Source organism: Uloborus diversus, chromosome 2 (genome assembly GCF_026930045.1).
Source record: "Uloborus diversus isolate 005 chromosome 2, Udiv.v.3.1, whole genome shotgun sequence".
Classification (NCBI taxonomy): Eukaryota; Metazoa; Arthropoda; class Arachnida; order Araneae; family Uloboridae; genus Uloborus; species Uloborus diversus.
Genome location: NC_072732.1, coordinates 18,717,032 through 18,737,337, shown reverse-complemented (window position 1 = coordinate 18,737,337; position 20,306 = coordinate 18,717,032). Strand labels below are relative to the sequence as shown.

General features: G+C 34.9%; 1 protein-coding gene across 1 annotated transcript in view; it reads left to right on the top strand.

The window, feature by feature from the left end:
* Positions 1-11,406: 11,406 nt before the first annotated feature.
* The window catches only part of LOC129235085 (chitin deacetylase 1-like), a 28,050-nt gene continuing 19,150 nt past the window's right edge, over positions 11,407-20,306 (top strand). The window contains exons 1-2 of the mRNA XM_054868764.1: positions 11,407-11,719; positions 18,458-18,607. Of these exons, the coding sequence (XP_054724739.1) occupies positions 11,407-11,719; positions 18,458-18,607 (463 nt within the window). The remainder of the gene's footprint in view (positions 11,720-18,457; positions 18,608-20,306) is intronic.

Sequence of the window (20,306 nt, the reverse complement as noted above, 5' to 3'; positions counted from 1 at the left end):
TACGCCATTGCGTTCACGCCAACGCTGACGTAGCAGTTCCAAATGAAATAAAAGTTACTGAAAACTGTGAGCAAAAACTAAGTACTAATGTCAAAATGATGCATAACTAAAAAAAAACAATTCAATCTCTGCACCTGGGAAAAAAATTATAATGAAAACACATTACGTCTTAAAATACATGTCGAGTGCCAAACTATAGATAATGTTGCCATCTAGCAACCATGCTGCCAAAGTTTTCGCCAAGCCTCCCACCAGTCACATGATGTATCCATGAACCAATTTTTTCATCAGCAAGTCCGGGCAAGCAACCCGTATTCATTGTAGTTATATATCGACGGGATTCAATTTCTACAGTTACACGTTGTGATAGACTCGATTGATTGCAAATATTTCTACCTTTTTGCCCCTTTTTAGCAATTTAACACTGCGAACAAGCCGATATGAGTTCACGGTTTCCCAGGAGTCCGTGGACCCCTATTCTAGAAAATCTGACATAACCTGGTTTCTTATCGAACGATAACTGGGAAGGAGTCTACAAAAACCAGAAGAAAAAGGCAGGTGGTCCGTGAAAAAAGTCCGGAAAGTTTTGATCTGAAATGGAATTTTTTTTTATCCCTTTGCATGTTTTTGAGCAATTACATTGTTTATTGTTCTCACTTGACTGTTTTTGACGTTCCTATGATTTTATTTCCCCCCTTCTCCCTCTGCACCGTCGACCGGCCCGTCCCGATGCTGCTCCTCTAGCGAAACCCGTCTCCAGGTTGCTTCCATATCCTGAATACACACGCATACATACACACCTACACACACACATACCAACACACTCATGCCTGCACACAGGCACAAACACATACGCCTACAGACATATACATATACACACTCCTACACACACATACATACACACATATGCACACACACATACCCACACACACATACAAACACACGCCTACACACACATACCTACGCACTCATATGCACACAAACATACCCCCACAAACACACACATACATACACACACATATGCACTCATTCATAGCCACACAAACACACACACACACATACCAACACACTCATGCCTGCACACAGACACAAACACGCCTACACACATACATACACACAAGCCTACACACACATACATACACACACATACACGCACACACACACACACACACATACACACTCGTGGTTGCGAAAAACATAATTTGAATTCAAGATGTCAAAATTCAAATTAATTTTTTTTATAATTTTCTTTTATGTAGCCTAAGAGCGATGTCCCATTACAGACAAGGAAGAAATATACATTTTACAAAATGTCCACATTACGACACCCCTTTTTATCCTTTAATGACTTCCTCACTTATCGAGAGATTCTTCTTTGTCTCTTTTGCTTAAGAGCTGTCACTCGGAACCTGAAATACAACCTGTTAGAACAATTCGATCGTAGTACTTCAACCTTGTTCCCTTCTGGCTATTGCCAAACAGCAGACGAAGGCTGGAGTCATAGCTGAAGGACCATGGTCAGTATTTTGTAGCAAAGCGTCGTAACTTAATATGGACCTCAAATCTGACAAGTTTTATTTCCTGAAACCCATTTGCTTTTCGCGAGGAACAGACAATACTTTATTCGTAGGTCAACCGACTCGTTAAGAAGTTAAAACTCTTAAAAGTATTTAACTGTGACGATGTACAGTCAGAGATATTTTTAACGATTTTACTAGAGCATTGAAATATTATATTACTAGTGGTACCCGCACGGCTTTGCCCGTAATAGAAAAATTAAAAAGTCTTTTGGTTCGCCTGTATATTTACAAATAATGTATGGTGAATTTTCTCGCCAATTGGCTTGTACCCATGTTACATTTCCACGTTATGATAATTTCGTATCTCGCCAATTGGCTTGTGCCCATGTTACGGTTCCACGTTATGATAATTTGGTAATTGACTCGTCCATCTTATGATATTTTTGTTCTTAAAATTGGAATCGAAGAAGAACCACATCGAATTTTCGAAAAATCGCTTCGAGGTGCACACCCCCATGCTGCAAACTTACTTTGTGCCAAATTTCATGAAAATCGGCCGAACGGTCTAGGCGCTATGCGCGTCACAGAGATCCAAACATCCAGACATCCTCCGGACAGAGAGCCTTTCAGCTTTATTATTAGTAACTAGTGGTACCCATACGGCTTTGCCCGTAATAGAAAAATTAAAAGGTCTTTTGTTTCGCCTGTATATTTACAAATGTATGGTGAATTTTCTCGCCAATTGGCTTGTACCCATGTTACGGTTCCACGTTATAATAATTTCGTATCTCACCAATTGGTTTGTGCCCATGTTATGGGTTCCACGTTATGATAATTTCGTAAATTACTCGTCCATAATATTTTTGTTCTTTCAATTGTAATAGAAAAAGAACCACATCGAATTTTTGAAAAATCGCTTCGAGGTGCACACCCCCATGCTACAAACTAAGTTTGTGCCAAATTTCATGAAAATCGGCCGAACGGCCTAGGCGCTATGCGCGTCACAGAGATCCAAACATCCAGACATCCTGCAGACATTCAGACATCCTCCGGACAGAGAGACTTTCAGCTTTATTATTAGTACAGATAAAGACTATGCAAGACATTTTTTATGTAATTAAATAAAAAGTCAAATTTAAGGTAAAAAGTGCTCGTTTTAGCTTTCGTGTTGAGAGAGTTCAATATATATATATAATGCTTTCAGTCGTGTTCTGATGATAATTAATATCTGACGTATTTTATTTTTTTGAGCAATCGCGATTGCTTATTGCTTTCATTTAAATATTTTGATGTTCTATCATTTTATTTTCCCACCGCCACCCTCCGCACCATCACCGTCGACCGGCTCCTCACTATGCTGCTCCTATAGCGAAAGCCGTCTCCAGGTTGCATCCATGTTCTACACACACGCGCATACATACACAACTACACACACACACGCATACATACACAACTACGCACACACATGCATACATACACACACACATACACAAACACATACACACATACATACAGACACCTACACATACACACACACACGCATACATACACACACACATACACAAACACATACACACATACATACACAAACACATACACACATACATACACAAACACATACACACATACATACAGACACCTACACATACACACACACAAAAACATACACACGACTACTCACACATCCATGCCTGCACACAGACAGAAAGACATATGCCTACACACATGCACATACCCCCCCCCCTCACACGCTATTCAGACACACAACTACCCACACACTTATACCAGCACACAGACACAAACACACATGCCTACACACACATACCGCCTACACACAAACACACACGCCTACATACACACACTCGTGATTGCGAAAAACATAATTTGAAATCAAGATGTAAAAATTCAAATTAATTTTTTTTTTAGCCATTTACATGAAAATGAGAATTTTCAATTAAAAATGACCTAATCGGAGTCCAGTTATGCGGAAGGCAAGGAAAAAAGAACACGGTCCAATGACCCGATTATTTGTTGATTTCCCCCTGGCTTGGGCATGGGGACTCTGAATACCGGAACGCGATTTTATTAAGTATGAACAAGCTAGTAAACACTACCGGGAAGTTTTATTTGTGATGCTGACACGTGATGTTCCTAAAATAGTAATTTATTAAACTACATGTGGGAGTGTCGAGTTAGTAGGAATGTATTTGGATTTTGAGGCTGACAGGACATTCAAATTTTAATCCAGCCGCTATTCACCGGAGATGAATCAGTTTAGATATTTGGAGGAAGTGGCTTCCGTGTAAGCCCATGAATATTTATCAACACTTACTTTATCGAATACTAGTAGTACCCGCACGGCTTTGCCCGTAATAGAGAAATTAAAAGGTCTTTTGGTTCGCCTGTATATTTACAAATAATGTATGGTATATTTTCTCGCCAATTGGTTTGTACGCGTGTTAAGGTCCACGTTATGACAATTTCGTATCTCGCCAATTGGCTTGTGGCCATGTTACGGTTCCACGTTATGATAATTTCGTAAGGTTCGGATTATTATAACCACGTTATAATAATTCATCTCATGATATTTTTGTTCTTAAAATTGGAATAGAAAAAGAACCACATCGAATTTTCGAAAAATCGCTTCGAGGTGCACACCCCCATGCTACAAACTAACTTTGTGCCAAATTTCATGAAAATCGGCCGAACGGTCTAGGCGCTATGCGTGTCACAGAGATTCAGACATCCTACAGACATCCTCCGGACAGAGAGACTTTCAGCTTTATTATTAGTAAAGATAAAGATAATGGTATAAAATTGAAAAGAAGTACTGGAGCTGAGCTAATATGCATGTGAGCTACTAAGCAAATTAAGCCCGGTCCTTCCTTATATCTGTAATAAACTTATAAATAAAAGTTCGTGCATTACATCCGAGTCTAACTCCCTGAGAGGAACTGCATAAGAAAAATTTAATTTGTTGACTATATTTCCGTATGAAGTCGTTTTCTTACGCCCCAGCTAGTCTTCATTTACCTTATGGACTAAAGTGATTAATCGAGGCAGTAATTTCCTTCCTCGAACGGAAAATGTAGGTAGAAAACTAGTAATTTATTAAGCCACTAGTGGTACCCGCACGGCTTTGCCCGTAATAGAAAAATCAAAAGGTTTTTGGTTCGCCTGTATATTTACAAATAATGCATGGTGAATTTTCTCGCCAATTGGCTTGTACCCATGTTACGGTTCCACGTTATGATAATTTCGTATCTCGCCAATGGGCTTGTGCTCATGTTACGGTTCCACGTTATGATAATTTCGTAATTTACTCGTCCGTCTTATGATAGTTTCGTTCTTAAAATTGGAATAGAAAAAGAACCACATCGAATTTTCAAAAAATCGCTTCGAGGTGCACACCCCCATGATACAAACTAACTTTGTGCCAAATTTCATGAAAATCGGCCGAACGGTCTAGGCGTTATGCGCGTCACAGAGATCCAGACATCCAGACATCCTCCGGACAGAGAGAGAGACTTTCAGCTTTATTATTAGTAAAGATAAAGATAATGTTATAAAATTGAAAAGAAGTACTGGAGCTGAGCTAATATGCGTGTGAGCTTCCAAGCAAAATAAGCCCGATCATTTCTTACCTCTGTAATAAACTTATAAATAAAAGTTTGTACATTGCATCCGAGTCTAACTCCCTAAGAACTGTGTAAGAAAAATTTAATTTGGTGACTATATTTCCGTATGAAGTCGTTTTCTTACGTCGCCAGCGTGTCTTCATTTACCTTATGGACTAAAGTGATTAATCGAGGCTGTAATTTCCTTCCTCGAACGGAAAATGTAGGTAGAAAAGTAGTAATTTATTAAGCCATAAACACTCAGTTTAGAGACCAGAAATCCACTAATAGATAAAGGTCTGTCCTTTTTTGTCTATTGTAGCAACAGAAAGCTATCAGTCAATAACTTTACTACAGAGAAGTGGCAACGGTCCAAAGCACAACAGTTAAAAACTCATAAAAAGATTACAAATAGACCCAGATTGATGTAGTCGCAACTAATGATAAATTTTTTTTCTTGAAAAATACAAAAATGGAAGCGTCGGTAAATTTTTGTTTCCATCAGCCAAAAGTACTACTTTTATTTGAAAAAAAAAATTGTCACTGAAGCTGATAGAATGAGCCAAAAAAAAAAAAAAAAAAAACATTTAGCGAGAAAAATCTTTTGTTTTCATAACGTTTAATTTTTAATTGGCTTTTTAAAATATCTGATTTTTCAAACAAGGCGTGGTCTTTATGACGTCACAAGTGATGAACTTTGGCGCATATCCACTGGCGCACTGAATGCCTACGCTTGCTCTCTACCGCGTTTCCAGGTTATGATTATTCAGAAGCGAACTAAATATTGCGCTCAACACTTGCTATCAACCATATCGTTGCCAACACATGTGAGTAAAGATACGAATTAAATATTGCGCTCTGCGCTAATGGTATCTGTGAATGGCGTTTTATCACTTGTGATGTCATGTGCAGAAGCGTAAAAAATGAAATTGAATCTGCGCACCGATTAAAATAATGTTTAAAAAATATTAAACTTTGTCAAATTATTTAAAAGATGGTCGGATCCTATGTTTTTAAGCATGCTTTTTCAGAAAAAAAAAAAAAAAACTCTTAAAATTTCGGAAACGACCCCATTGCAAAACAAGCCTTTCACAGTTGCGATAATCTAAAACTGTATACAGAACGAACTTTTTTCAAAATTATTGACACAAAAGCAGCGATAAAAGTCATTAAGTATACTAATAACATATTATGAAGGTCATTTTACACAAAGGGGACATAGAAATTTTAACGGGGTGTTTCTAGTGTCGTTTCCGTTTTGGGGGGGATCTCGTTCAAGGGGATGCTCAGTATTATTTCAGTGGTGGGTTTCAGTTTATGTTTGGATTCGTATCTATTCATTTTCATGGTTTCTCGCAGAAGAATAAAAAAAGAAAGAAACAGAAGAGAAATGGAAATTAAAAAAGAAAAACACAATTGAGGCAGTGAGAAGCAACGGGATGTAAGTGGCAAAATTAAAAATTTGTAGAAAACTAGTACAAATAATAAGGGAAACGTCTCCTTTGTCTTTTGGCAAGAGATAGCCCTGGTAGGTGCGGCTGTACAGCACGATTTAGAAACAAAATTCAATGAAATTCTACCTAGTACGTTCTCTTTAAATGCATTTTACTCAAAACTTGAAAATGTCCACTTACATCCCTTTGCATCTCACTGCCTCAATGGGGTTGTTTCCTTCAGTCAAAAGTACTACTTTTAGTCACTGAAATTGATAGAATGAGTAAAATAAATAACATGGATCCAGAAAATACTTTCATTTTCCCAACAGTTATTTTTTTAATAACTTTTTTTAAATGTCCGATTTTGAGAACAAGGCGTGGCCTTTATGACGTCACAAATGATGCAATTTGGCGCATGTTTCTACCACGTTTCCACGTTATGATGATCAAGAAGCGAATTAAATATTGCGCTCTACGCTTGCTATACATATATACCATATCGTTGCCAATACACGTGAGTATAGATGCGAATTAAATACTTTGCTCAGTGATTGGCAACACTGAATGGTATTTCATCATTTGTGATGTCACACGACAGAAGCGTAAACAATGAACGCGCACCGATTTAAGTAATTTTTTAAAAATATTAAACTTAAACAAATTATTTAAAAAATGGTCAGATCCTATGTTTTTAAGTATGCTCTTTCAGAAAAAAATACTTTTAAAATTTTGGAAACGACCCCATTATTAAAGAAAACAAATCTTCTTTTCCCAAAAACAACTAAACATTCACAAAAATCGCATCATAAAAATGATTTTTGAACATCCAGTAAGAATATTCGAGGGTAAAACACCGTGAGAATTTGTTGTTCAATTCAATCATTACAATTTTCAGGCACTGTTTAAATATTAGTCTTGTTATTAAAAACCGCGCAGAGGTGCTGAGAGCGGAAATGTTATTACATGGTAAAACGAAAAGTGGTTTTGTAATCCAGTTCAAGTTGTTGCTGTGACGGGCGAAAATGAACAACAGGTTTTCTTCGCTGACATTTCGAACGAGGAAGGTTCGAAGGATCAAGACACTTTGATCAGAACTCGACTTCCAAGATCCGGAATCGGACCGATTGGTGTCAGACGTCAGACAATCATTTAATCCACTTTTTTTTTTTTTTTTTTTTTCAATAAAAGACTTTGCCAGAAGCGTAAAGGCGGAATTGTAACCTCTAAAATCATTTAAGGAAAGTCTTCCGAATTTTTATTGTTTTCATCGTGTCGGTTTTTGTTTTTTTCTTTTTTTCACTTTTTCCCCGTGTTCCATTTTGGGGATCATAAATAATATTTCGCTTTCTACCAGGAAATGTTCTGTCGATGCTATACTTAGAGAAGGTCACGTGCTTTTGGGAATTAACGCTATCTGCCGGATAATCTTCGCAGGTGGTTGTATAAATCTGATATATATTGATGGAAGGAGGAAAGTTTGTTTCTGCTTTTGCTGAAAAGTTTAACAAATTTAGATAAAAATTATCACGAGATAAGAAATTCTGCAACTATTTCTTTCGTTTTCGGACAACGTTTTATTAAAACTGATGGGAAAAAATGGTAGGTCTGAGTTAAATACAGTAGGCTCTCTGTTTAACGACGCTCTATTTAACGACTTTCTCTATTTAAAGATGGTTTTTCACGGTCCCAGATGGTCAACTATAGTGTTAAAAGCATTCTATTTAAGGACGCTTTCTATTTAAGGACAATTTTTTATGGTCCCTTGAAAGTCGTTAAACAGAGAGCCAACTGTAAATACTTTTGTGCTGCAAAGTAAAATAAGACATAACAACGTCAAAAAGCGCAAATTGCAGATTGCTGCAGACACGTGTTTTGGTGTTACAAGGAATGCCTTTTCCAATGAAAAGAAATTAGCTTATGGAGGAAAAGACTTCCGACAAATGCTTTTGTCGGATGTCTTTTCATCCATAAGTTCATTTCTTTTGCATTGAACAAGTCAATTTGTGCTTTTTGACGTTGTTAGTTCTTATTTTATTTTACGGTAGTACAGGTTATTACCAATTAGGACAGATTTAATGCGTTAATAGATTGACATATAACATTCCTTTCTGGCCCTAGTAATCACTTTTTATGTAAAACAACCGTCAAAATTAAACATACTGAAGGATTGATGTTTTTAGGATCATTTCAACGATGGAGCTGGAATATGTTTCTCTGTAAAACTAGCTTTTGGAAATTTTTTAACTTCATAAATTTTTGCTACCAACCTACAAATATGCGTCAACATCAACTTTTTTTTTGTTTTAATTTTCCAAAATGGTGTTAGATTTTCTAATTTTTATATTTAAATTGAACGATTCTGATTTTTTGGGGGGACAGGTTGTGGGATTTTGCGATTTGTTAAAAATGCGCTACATTTATCGCCCAAAGTTCTTGAAATACTTTCAAGCATTAAAAAAAAAAGTTAGAATCAGTTTTTGATTGTGTGATTGCAATTCACTTCTTCAACTAATATTTCATTCGCAACTCCAATAAACTATAGGGGGCGCTGCAGCCAATGTCTAATGGCGGATGAAAAAGGTAAAACAAACAAATGCTGTAACTTATTACTTGCTTTGACGCTTAGTGAATGACAGTAATTTTTCATCATGTTTGTGGAAAGCTTTCCATTCTATTCTTCTGAAATTACATTACATCATAAATTGTCTGAAGCCTGTAATTTACCCCAAAGAAAACACGTGGAATGGAATGTTTTACCTTTTTCTTTTGTATTGTTAATCACCGCAAGGTAGCGTACTCGAGCTCTGGAGTTTCGAATTCTTAAATGAGATATTTCAACAAACACTAATATTTGAAGAATGAATCTTTCACACAAATCTTACCAGGTTTATAAATAACTAGGGGAAAAAATTCGAATCGGAATATCTACTACTTTTGTGTATTTCTAAAATGTGTAAATTTCTGCAATTAACGTTATTGTATCTTCAATTTTTTTCTCTATTGACGCCAAAAAGATAGCGTCATAGATCACGTGACATTTTTTTCTTATAGCTTCTACAACCGTATATATTCGTCGAATGGGGATAGATCGTGAGATTTCAGGTCCCTTTATCTTGTCTCATTTTTAAATTTAAAGTTAAGTCAATTTAAAGTTAAGAAAACTTTTAAATTGTATCTTCACGGTCACAAGTTAAGCTTGCGCCATCTAAGTGAATTGCTTCAAAAAAGTTTTATTTGTTATTAATATTTTTATTATTTTGGGATAATTTAGCATTTAAATTAAGAAATTTTAATAATTTCGAAATATGATGCAACTCATTTAGAACAAAATTCAAGTTCTCTGTTTTTTACTGCTTTTAGCAGAATTATTAACTTTAGAATTTCTCTGCGGTTTGCAGTTAATATTTTGGGGTTTTTTCCCAGTTTTTCTTCATGGGTTTTTCCAATTTTTAATTTGAGTAAATCAGTATCGTATTTAAGTTTATCAACTTCTCCGAATTTATTTTCTTTGATTTTTTCCATAAAGAAATCATATTCATCTTTTCGCCTTCTTTCGGCGGCATTTAATTTGTTATTTAGTTTTTCGTTAAGTAACAACTGTTCGTCAAGGTTACTTTGCAATTTGAGCATAATAGCATTTATTTTGTTATACCTTATCAGAGATGTATCATATCTGATTGTTTGTAAATCATATAAAATTTCTCTATCAGCAACATTAAGTTTATTAAAGGAAGTTATGTCAAAATATGCATTTATTGAATCATTTGTGGAACTAATTATTTCTTCATAATTAGCATTTTCAGGATTATCATATAATTTAAACTTAATTAAATTAATCTTAGTTAAGTAATCTTTAATGAGACAAGAATCATTAAAGGAACCAGAACTCACCTCCGTACAAGGCCCCGGAAATGGAATGCTCGTCGGGAGATTCGTTGTCTGGAAAATAAACTCATTTTTTCCATCCGTGCATACGGCGTTGTCGTAATTAGTTGGAGGGGATATGAGATCTTCGAATGGGGGGAACAGATCTGAGATTTCAAGGTCCCTTTATCTTGTCTCAAATAAGATTTTTACAAGTTACTAAATTTTTAAGTTGTAAAACTTAGAAATTTAAATCATCACGGTCACAAGTTAGTCTTGTGCCAATTAAGTGATTGCTTCAGAAAAAAAGAAAATATCTTCATGATATTTGGTAATTAAGTACTTTGTGACTGTATAAATTTAATATTTAAACAGTTTAAATTATCCGCGAGAGATGATGCAACTTATTCTCTGGTTGGCTAGGTAAGGAATCATGGGAAAGCGCTCTCATTGGCTGATCGCAAAGTTGGTGTAAGCCTCTTTTCAGATTTTGTAATTAATTATGAATTTTTATTAAATTGTAGTTAATTATTAATTTATTTTTTTAAGAGTCACCCGGATGGGGAAATAAACAATGGTGATGAATTTTAACAGGAAATTTTTGACATCCTTCCCTGCCAGCTATCTCTACAACCTTACTTCAAACTTCGCCAATCGGGGATTGAACTGAGTTTAGAGTTTTTCTTTTCTGTGATTGGGTGAAATGTCGTTGACGGACTTATGAAACGAAAATTCGTTTATCAAAAACTTAGTTAGTGCTTTCCTCTGAAATATTTTACCTCAGAAGAGAAAGTTAAGTAAGATTGCATTTAATCCTGATTTTGAAAAAAAAAAAGACAGTGCCTTTTACTTCAATGGAACAGTTATAGATTGTTAACAACTACATTTGTTACTCTCGTGTTAATCTACGATTGTCAATTCTAGCACCAGACTATTTTGTGATGGAGCATACTTTGATTACATTCGACTATGACGTTATTTATTTCTCAAAAACCTTTTGGCATCCGTGGCAATCATTTAAATAATGATCTTTCTTTTCTTGCAGTATTGTCTGTATCGATTGTGAAACGGCAAGTTGATGGTCAGAATGATGCTGAACTGTGCAAGAATCGATCTCCGACGGAGTATTTTCGTTTGACATCAGACGACGACTGCAGAGATGTGGTCAGGTGTTCGGTACAGGGGCTGCTCGCCCTGAGGTGCCCCTCTGGTCTGGCATTCGATATCGAAAAGCAGACCTGCGACTGGAAGAACAACGTCAAGAACTGCGAACAGCTGGAAAGTAAGTTTACTCTAAATTGATAATCTTTTCTTCAGAAACTCTCCCTACCAACAAGTAAACACAGAACGAGACTACAGTTCTACCTTTGTTGGAGATCATCAGAATTAAATAACCGTAAGACGGCTAAACTAGTGACAGATGAATTTCGGCTATTTCACTTTGGTTCAAAGACGGGACAATACCATGTCACAAGGTCCTGAATACTACGAAACCAGAATTGAAACATATAATAAACCATTAAAAATCGATCATTCACATAAAACTAATTAGTTCTACCAAAAATATTTGTTCATTTATCAGGAGCAAGGAAATGATGCACTTTTTAATACAGTAAACAATATTTACAGCACGATATAATTCTTACCGTTGCCATCGGGATGACCATTTGAACATCCAATTCTTGAAAAGCGCCTTGCTTGTCATTGAAACCCAAGAACTCAAGTAGTGCTGCTTCGCCATTTTCTTCATTTCTGAATTTTTAACCGCCCCAGCAACATTATTTGGAAAAGAGAGGAATAATTAAAAATTAAGGGGTGCAAAGGAAAGTATTCTTGGTAGCCAACGAAAGGATGCAAATCATACTGCAATGAAAAACCACATACATACCGTCAGAAAATCCCAGAGCTAGGCTGGGAAATTCATTCGCATCCACTGTATCCAACAGACCTTGTGTCCTCAAATTTTAGTTTATTCTTCTCTTTGCAAATTTCTTTGGTGGTAAAACTCTCACACACACACACACACAATAATGAGATGAAGATGTCAAAACAGCACTACTTGAAATCTTCGTCTCCCCAGACAAGGCGTTCTTAAAAAATGGAACTTATAAATTACTGTCAAGAAGTCTTAAGCAACAATTTAAATGCTATCTTACAGCAAACATTGTAAATATATTGAAAACTACATCGTTTTATTTTTCTTCACAAATCGGTATAGTTGTGTCACGGAGAGATCTCTACATAGTATAAAATGAAGTGTCCAAAAAGCGTCTGTTTGTTTAAACTCGCAATACTCGAGAACTACCCGGCCGATTTCGCTGAAATTTTCACAATTTGTTCCTTTAAGTCCTGAGAAGGTTTGCAGACCAGTTCGAAAAAAATTCGATGAATAGTTCTTTTTTTATTCCAATTTAGGCCCAATTTTCACATGAATTCCCGAATATGGGGGTTAAAAATTACTCGCAATTAGTAATATTATATATCGTTGGAAAGGGAAGAATTTTCCGTGTTCTACGCAATTTGTTCCAACGCTCTAACTTAATTGCGGCGGGAGTTATTTACGTTTTTAGCTCGAATTTGTTTAGGCTTAGTTGAAATTTAGGCACTACTTTCCTTATTAAATTTATCAATAAAAAGTGAATGAATTGTCCTACAATTTTCGTTTTGACACCATTGAAAAGAGCTACCTTTTTTACTCCAGATCTAACTCGACCTATGGTCGGAAGTTTAATTCTCTATCTCCATTAGAAAAAAAGTTACAAGCGAATGAAATGAAGTTCAAAAATCTGTTCTCTATTCAAGTTTTTAACCATTTTATTTTGCGTTTCCACGGTAACGCTTTTTGAATCCATTGTTTCTATCTTTCTCATTTTCAATTCTGAAACTTATTTTATTTTGTGTTTCCATAGTTACGCCTTTTAAATCCATCTTTCTCATTTTATTTTAATTTCTTAAAAGTATTTTAATATCTGTCGTCATTGTTTGGAGTTGAAATTTTGCATGATGATTTTTTTTCTTTTATTTATGCCTGATTGTTGAATATACGTCACTTGACACAATTTTTGTTTTCAAAATAGACCGGGCAAAGCCGGGCAACGCAGCTAGTAGCAGATAAACTGGAAGCGGAAACAAAACACTTCAATTTGTAGTAGTTACAATCAGCAAAAACACGCGAGCACGAAAAACCTTTACTGCTACTGCTTGCGCGTTCTTGCTTATCCTACCTATTACAAAATGAAGTGATTTGTTTTCGCTATAGTTCATCCACCTTCTCTCCGGGGGTAAAAACTATTGAACATTCTGGTTACGTCATATTACAAACGTATTTTGTTGCTACAAAAACTTCAATAACATGTACTACACGTCGTTGTAACGCTGTCCGGTAAAAAGCTTATTAAGTTGCTTTTCTGTGGATATATTTCCGTGTGCAATTGTGTGTTACCTACTACATGCCATTGCGACGTTGCCATCTTTATATAAACTGGTTTGTCGTTTGCTAAATATAAGTGACATTATGTGAAACCAGGGTTGGCAAGTTTCTGCCGAGGCGGTTAAAACCACTGGTAGAAACCGGTTGAAACCGGCATGGCAAAAACCACTTTCTGCCACATTTGTGGCAGAAACTGGCAAAAACTCACAAAATGAAAAAAAATTAAATTATTGACATGCAATAGGAAGTGCATGGAAAAAATAATTATTAACCAAAACACAATTTAATTACGATATAACCACAATTTAAAATCAAATGTTACATTGTTTGGACCCTGCACTTGCTTCTTAGAAAAGGTGGTTTCTAAAATCTAAACAGTTTCTCAATCTAATATGTACAAATGAGAAACTTTAGAATATTCCTGCAACAGAAGAGCTAGCAGGCAATGCATGAAGGAACAAGCAATGTTCGTGAAACTTTCATCTATTGTATATTTTTGTTTACTGGTCCACCATGTAGTAACTGAGGTAGTGGGAGAAATTCAACTGGAAAAATAAGTTTCGAGAAATAGGGCCAATTTGCTTTGCAAAGATGTGACATTAGGTACAAAATCTATGTTAATATTGGCAAGTAAAATTCTGGCACTTTCTTCTTGAAGCACGTGATAATTTCAATCACAAACAATTTAGATGAAGCATATAAGTGAGCAAATTAAAATCAGAAATGCCTTTTAATTTTGTATGTCGCTCCTCTTTCCTGAGCACCTATATGATTTTTCGTCCTTTGTTAGATTAATCCAAACATTACGAGCATCTGCAATTGAAAAGTTCCCTTCTCGAACAAAATCAAGGGCATTAGCATAGGATTTTATTTTTTTTAAATGATGAAATGAAGTTTAATATTTTAGTTTACTTAAACGAATATCATTTAGCAATCACTTAAGTAATTAAAGATGCTTTTTAGTTTTTGACAGTTTCTGCCGGTTTTTACCGGTTGTAACCAGTTTCTGCCACTGGCACGGCAAAAACTAGTTTCTGCCGGCAGAAAGCCAACCCTGTGTGAAACTGGTTATTAAAACGTTGTTGCTCTATATGAGCACACTTTTATAATACTTATCTGTCTATTCAATATTCAAATATATGTGCTGCGAAGTTTTTTCGTGCTTTCGTTTCATTGATCCCGTGAATTGCAGCCTTCTTCTTTTTTCCTTATCTTTCTGTTAAATCGCTTGAAAAGGAATTCGAAAATCTCCCTCGGGCGTCGTTACTGGCATTTGCAACCTCAAGCCTAGGCTGTTTAAATGAATAGATTTTTCGTGCCCGTTCTGTCTTTAAAGTTAGTCTAAGGGCTTTTGAACCATTTGTAAAAACCGGATCATATTTCGACAAAATAAAATAATAACACAGAATTACTTCTCTTGAAACCAATGGCTCCGAGCACCAAGCCCATTGAAGAAAGCAATCACAAAATGCGCATACGAAGCTATTTGAATATTCATACATTCCGTAGGTTGGGAAAATATCCTGAAGCAGTGAAAGGAGAACTGGTTTTTCCAATTCGTCTTCTTCAAAAGCTATTATACTCACAAGTCATCGACATCCACCATCCACTCTTAATTTGCATTTTGACGGTGCACAAAACCTGCACCCACTTTTAAAAGCATGAAACGTATGCTGATAGCCAACTTGAATAGAATGCACAAAATACATATTGAAAGATGTAATTTAACCACATTGCGCGACTAAAGCCCTCGTTACATAGTTGAGCTTTACAATATTTGAAGGAATTATTTATGATGATTTTAGTGAATGTCCTTATTATCCCATGAAAATTAACAAACCATCAGACAGTTTCATGAAAAGTAAAAAATATTACAATTTCAACAAGAGTTTCAAAAAGTATCTGAAATTGCACAGCAGTATTGATGAAAACATTTAAAATACATAAATAATCTTTCAATGTATTTCGATATAGTAATTTTGAACTGTTAGAACATCTTAATGCACTACACCAAGGCATCTTCACATTAAAGATAGCGTTTAATAAAAAATACGAATAGCAAAGAGAAAATATCTAGTATTCCGCACAGTGAAATCACACAGGCAACGACACAAAATGGCGGACTGAGCCCACGTGACTGCCCGCCTCCAATCGCAATCGAAAGCGGCGTGGAGTGCATGGATCAAAGTGTGTCGCTACTTAAGAGAAGGATCCAGGGCTTTATGCACGAGCTTTATGCACGACAAGTGCGATAAATTACAATAATTTGTTTTATGTTCAATTACAATTTTTCATGTTCTTGATTACCTAATCAAGCCACCTGTTAGGTATGTCCGTTCACAACAAAATGGCACTTCGCCCCGCTTTCTTGAACGCAGAGTTTAGTTCAGCGCGGGGATGATCGATGAACAGATTCTGATGCTTTTAAATGAGATAACCTTAACTTTGGCGCGCATTTAAGGGGGTCTTGTACACATTTTGAAAAATTTTTTTATTATATACTTTAGAGTTTTGAGTTTTTTTACACTGATTCACCATTTAATTAATAAGCAAAATCACAACATAAATAGGAAAAAAAAAATTTTTATATTTAAATGTAATTTGTTTTTTTTTAAAAAAATGGGGTTGCTTTAAATTGCTATAACTCAAAATATTGTTGGTCGAATTTCATTTTTTTTTTTAAAGTATGCACAAATATCTAAGCTTTAATTTTTATTCGGCGATTTTAAAAATATTGATTCAATAAAAAATTTAAAATATTTGAAGAAAAATTTCGAAAAATTCGAAGATACTTTTTTTTAAAAAAAATCATATTTTTTGCAGTAAACGTTTTTTTTCAAAATCGCCGAATAAAAATTAAAGTAAACTGTTTGAAAAAGACATGCTCCAAGTTTCCTTACTTTATCTTCATTAGTTCCTGACTTATAAGAGTTTGAATGCAAGAAATCGGGAAAAATTGCATCATGGAGAAAAACGCGTTTAAAGTTTTAAAGTTCAATACACATTAGTTAGGTGCGGGCAACAAAACGAATTATATCTTTTGTTCTAATAAAGATAGAAACGCGATTCAAACGTCCTTTTAAGCAGAAGAAACGGACTAATTTTTAAATGGTTAAAAAAAATTGCAAAATTTGACGATTTTTGTGTCCCGGACCCCTTAAATGTGCAAAACAGTCTTAGTGTCCTCTACGACAAAATGCTATGATCATAATCTTTCTTCCGAAAACAGCGAAATAGAATCGTCGGATACCACGTGCCGAAGGCAAAGCCAAAAACTATTCTCCTGTAAAGCGAACCATAATTACTGCTTTAAATATAACTGTTAAAAGTTTTTGCCCAAAATTTAATTTTCAAACGGGGTGGAAAAAAGACTTTCAATGTAGGTAGAATGTTCCAAATAAATTTAAATTAATTCATAAAATCTCAACAACACTGAAAGTTTGGACAATTCATGCCTATGTCTAGCCGAAGAAGTTCAATTTTTAAAAAATAATGCCTGTCATCATCATCAACAAATACATTGCAAAGATAGATATATTTCTTAACGGTTTATTTTAAATTTTGATAATGAATCATTTCTATCATTTTTGCACTACATTTTTACAATGTTGAAGTAATTTTCAGGATGTATCTTTGACTCTTTTTCTGACTTAATCTATTCAGAACGATAATAGAAAAGAGTTAAACACAATCAAGTATGTTTAACTCTTTTTCTGATTTAATCAAATCATCTGACTTTGTTTATTGAAATAAATAAGTATACATGATTTAGTTAATCAAACTGATTTACTGTGCTTTTTCATTTTACTGCTCTTCGTTTTTAAATCATGTACCATCAACAATGTGTAAAATGTAGTGAAAACATTTCCTTATTTTTTAAAAGAAAACATCCTGTTGTGTGAAACGAAACCAATATCGTAAACATTGAGCAGCTTCATGATATATATATATATATATATATATATATATATATATATATATATATATATCTTTTTATATGAAACGAAACCTATATCGTAAACATTAAGCAGCTTCGAGATAGTAATTTTTATAAGAAAAACATCCTGTAATATGAAACGAAACCAATATCGTCACACATTGAGCAGCTTCGAGATAGTATTTTTATAAGAAAAACATCCTGTAATATGAAACGACAATATCGTCACACATTGAGCAGCTTAGAGATAGTAATTTTTACAAGAAAAACATCCTGTAACATGAAACGAAATCAATATCGTCACACATTGAGCAGCTTCGGGGTAGTAATTTTTATAAGAAAAACATCCAGTAATATAAAACGAAACCAATATCGTCACAAATTGAGCAGCTTCGAGATAGTAATTTTTATAAGAAAAACATCCAGTAATATGAAACGAAACCAATTTCGTTACATAATGAACAACTTCAGGGAGAAGATAGACAGTAATCATACATAGAAATTTTGAGCCCGTTAATTCAATCCTGTTAGACGTTATTATAACTTCTTGTAACATGACTGTACAATGATTTACCTGTGAATCTGAGTTTCTTAATTTAGTTACAGAATATTGTATAAATGCAAAAAGGTATTGATGGTTGTTTTGTTTTCAGAGCCTCGTCTAGCAACACCACTGTTGGCGACAGACGAACCTTTATGCGACACTGGCAAGCTGGCCTGTGGGAACGGCGATTGTATTGAAAAGGAATTGTTCTGCAACGGACTGCCCGACTGCAGTGATGGTTCAGATGAAAATGCTTGCAGTAAGTTTTAGCACTGCTGATTTTGTATATACAGTCAACGCTCGATATAACGACTATCTCCGTCCCAGAGAAAAAGGTCTTTATAACGAATGGTCGTTATAAGAGGTAGAATTCGAAAACTATATATACATGTATCATGCATGTTCCGTTGCTCCAATAAAATTGGCACTTTTTCAAAGATTCCAGTTAAATGCCGAAATTATTTTTTATCTTAGGATTTTTTCAAAAAATTATGATAGCAAAATATTATGACCAATATTACAGAGATGCAAAGCTGTAAGGATATCCACTTCGTAATCTTCACCTTCCTCGAGTCATTTCAAGCTACAAATTTGTTTTATTGGAAAAAATACCGGAAATAGTGTACGCTGAAATCAATCACTGTATTGAATTAAAATTGTATTCGGCATAACGGTCGTTATGCCGAAAGTAAATTAACATTGAGTTCATGGGGAAAAAATTGGGGCTTTTACTACTAGTCGTTATAATGGAAAGGTCTTTATAATGTGTGGTCGTTATAATGAGCGTCAACTGTAGTAGTACTTGCTATGTTCATTTTAATTAATTTAATTAATAGTGCGAAAACTGTGAAGTGTCATAAATTGATCAAACTCGACGCAATATTTACTTAAATTGCCAACAGACAAACAAAACCCATTCGCTATCAATGGACGTTGTATAATACCATCTTTGAAGACAATACAAATTTTAACAAAATGACTCGTGAGAGATTTTTATAAATGTTTTCCAATCATTTCAGTAGCTGAAATACGTGAGCGCAATAACTTATCCTGGATGTTTATAATGCAGTATCGGATCTACGATTTTTTCAAGCCTGGGGCAAATCTTGAAATTGCCGCCCCTGCGCATCATCCTTCGAGTTTTTATATTGAGTTTCAACGACAGAACACAGAAATAGAGTGAATTGCCACCCCTCAGAAGTTGCCGCCCAGGGCAAGGACCCCGGCTCCTCCCCCCCCCCCCCCCAGATCCAGCACTGTTATGTTGTAAACAATTACTGTAAACATACAGGTTGTCCTGAAAAAGACTCACTGTTTTCAAAAATTTATAACAGGAGAACGGTTAATGATAAAAAACAAATTCTTGTAGAAAATTCTTGTGGTGGACCCTAAATTTTCCCCTCAGAGTTCCAAATTTTAGTTCAAAAATTTTTTTAATAAATGGCGCTGCACATAGTAAGCCGGTAAGTCAAAAAAGAGAATTGAAATTCACCGATTTTTCCTCCGACTGCGACATGGGATAACAACCGACGATTGTTTGAAAATATTGTTTTGTTCTTTTGTTCATTATTTTCGAAAAATTATGATGTAATTTTCTATTTTTTTCTGATTTACGGGCTTACTACCTGCAGCGCCATCTATTGGAAAAATTTTCAATTAAAATTCGGAACTCGGGGGAAAATTTTTACGATCCACCACATGAATTTTCTGCAAGAATTATTTTTTTATCATTTACCGTTTTCCTGTTACAAATTTTTAAAAACAGTCAGTCTTTTTCAGGACATCCTGTATATGTTAAGTGAAAATGTTAGCGTAATATTTTCTTTTGCTTCATTCGTTTTTCTACTTCTTCTCAGCTCTAACAGGCTTTAAAATTTACATTAATATTTAATTTCTCAATGTTCTTCTAATGCAATTTAAATCCAAAAAATTGACAAAAGAAGAATTTTCCATTTCGT